We start from the raw sequence: 2,481 nt of genomic DNA on the forward strand, positions 1-2,481 counted from the left end.
GAATAAATTGAGGAGTGTTCCTTTCATTATCATGGATGTGAGTGGAGTGTGAATGGGGAGAGGGGCAGAAGAAGAGACAGGAGCAAGGGATGGAAGCACAGTGAGAACAAAATCTCTGTGAGAGTGCAGGACTTTTTGTCCAGAGAGAAATTTCAGAGCTGTGATGGAAACAATAAAGGCATTAATAACTCCCAAACCAAAAAGTGAAGAATTACTTGTATGAACTATTTTAGACTGCCCTCTCCCCTTCTGAAACTTCTAAACAAGATAAAATTTGTGCCTGTATTTTAAGAATTTACTTTGGTATAACTGTGTTAACAAATAACTCGGGACTTCTTTTTTATTTTTGCTTTCATGACAGTAATGCAGGTAAATATCTGGCAGAGATGAGATGTCTTGGTACATTATAATACTATTTTTATTTTGTTTGAGTTAGTGCCAGCCATCCATATGTGCTTCTGCACCAACAGAACAGTGCCAGTGAAAGGGATGGAAATTATCACTTTTAACTATGCCAACATAATTAAAGTGGCAAAACTTTAGCATTTAAAATCCAATAAATTTTCCTGGGCTGGCTGCTTCCACATAACTTTAAAGTTTATTATTTCTTTTTCCTTTTTATCTTGCAGAAGTGAAGCCAGTGCAAGTTCTCTCAGCCAAAAGAAAGGACAGTGCTGAAGTGTACATTCCTGTTAAAACAGTCATGCTGAAAAATAAAGGCACTCGGCCTCTCTCTGCTGAGTTCCTGCACCAGGGCAGACATGAAGCAATGTATTCTAGTAAGAAATAAGAATATATGATGTCAATAAGGAGAGTTTTCATGCTTTTTCCCCTTCTGGCTCAGATGCAATTTCAGCACACATCTGTCATTATGTGAATTTTTTAGCTGTCACTCCCCGGCCTGTATTTTTTTAAAGTGGGATTTTCTGTGCTTCTGTTATTGTTTTTAACACCTTGAATGTTCTCACTTCAGTGAAATTGTGATAAAGTGTAAAAGCCTGTATACTTCAATCTTCTGCCACATCTTTACTATCTTCCTTCTCTTTTTGCTTCCACAGCACAAGATTTTCCCTCTCCCTTTCAGTCCTTGGTCAGTACTTGCTCTGTATTTCCCACTTCCCTCGTGGAGGTCTATTCCCTGTGGGTTTCATGGAAATATGTGTTCTCCCAGTCAGCAGCTGATGTTTGGTGGAAGAGTTTAACACAACACATTTGTAGAAATACAAAATGCAGAATTCTCTACCACAGTAAAGGCAAAGTTTTTCACAGCATGACAAAAGAGACCTGTGGCTGCTTGAGACTGTAGTTGAATTACACCTTGAACACTGAGATCAGTCTGCAGTGCTGGGTAGATGTATCTAGGATCATACTGGAAAATATCTTTCTTGAACTGGAGAACGTAATTTGAAGGCACTGCTGCTTAATCTAAAAATCTGCTGCTAAGGTGTGGCCTTTACTTGGGGAAGAACCCCAACAAAACACAGCAAACCCCAGATGCAGGAGCTGAAGTTGTGACTGCAATTGTAGTTCAGTGCAGTCCTTAACAAGTCTGATCAGCTTGAGTTTTGCAAGGTCTGAGGTGCAGTTTTCAGACCGGCCATGCTCTGTGGTCAAGCTGCTCTTTTCAAAAAAGTAGAATCCAGATGTGTCCCAAAAAAGCACTAAGGCCAGTGGTTTTGAAAAGCCAAAATAATTAGTTTCTTAATTAGCAGAAAACCAAATAGAGAAAAAGAAGTGAATTCTTTTTGGCTCCCGAATAAATCCCCTTTGTAGCCTCTGAGACCCTCACCCACCATCTGTTGAAGCAGATGTTGCTTTGAATTCCCAGAGATGTGTGCTGCATTTTCTCAGGTTATAATAGTGCTGGTTGGAGCTGTTTCTGTCCAACTACTGTGATAAATCCTAAATGAATTTCATTTCAGGGGGGTGATAGAGTGCAGAAGAATAAGCAGGTCTTTATTCCATCCCTGTTTTTGCAGAGATGACTGATGCTTGTTGAAAGTTTTCATGGGTGTATGTGCAAGGAGTGAGTGCACAGAAATCTCAGCTCAGTCTGAACTTCTTGTCTTTTCAAGGTGGACTTCATGTTACTTGCACTGTGCTCCCCTCCCTGCAGCACTGAGAGCACCCTGGCACTTCATTTATTTCCCCTCACTCTAAATGTCTGTACAACTTCAGTCTCTTCCCTTGACTTTTAAAGCCCTCAGATATAACCACTGTGCTTCTCTTTTAGTCCAATCTCACATCATCTGTTGTTAAATTTGGTTTCCTTTCTTTCAAACCTGTTTCTAGGCTGTGATGTTTCTGTTTCTCCATGAAGTTTGGGAAGATTGGGATTCGTGTGGGCATTGTGATGACTGCTTAAGTGATAAGGTCATTTATTTTGCCTTGTAAATAGCAACTCCTGACTCCCCTTGTTTTGCTAGAAGCCTCTGGGGATTCCTACAAAATAGCTGAACACCTCAATTAAAAATTCCTGCT

General features: G+C 40.1%; 1 protein-coding gene across 1 annotated transcript in view; it reads left to right on the forward strand.

Annotated features, from left to right (window-relative positions):
• KIAA0556 (KIAA0556 ortholog) overlaps window positions 1–2,481 on the forward strand; it is a 55,635-nt gene that overhangs the window by 11,252 nt on the left and 41,902 nt on the right. The window contains exon 7 of the mRNA XM_031060498.1: window positions 630–779. Coding sequence (XP_030916358.1) covers window positions 630–779 — 150 coding nt within the window. The remainder of the gene's footprint in view (window positions 1–629; window positions 780–2,481) is intronic.

Source organism: Geospiza fortis, unplaced genomic scaffold (genome assembly GCF_000277835.1).
Source record: "Geospiza fortis unplaced genomic scaffold, GeoFor_1.0 scaffold114, whole genome shotgun sequence".
In the NCBI taxonomy this organism is placed as follows: Eukaryota; Metazoa; Chordata; class Aves; order Passeriformes; family Thraupidae; genus Geospiza; species Geospiza fortis.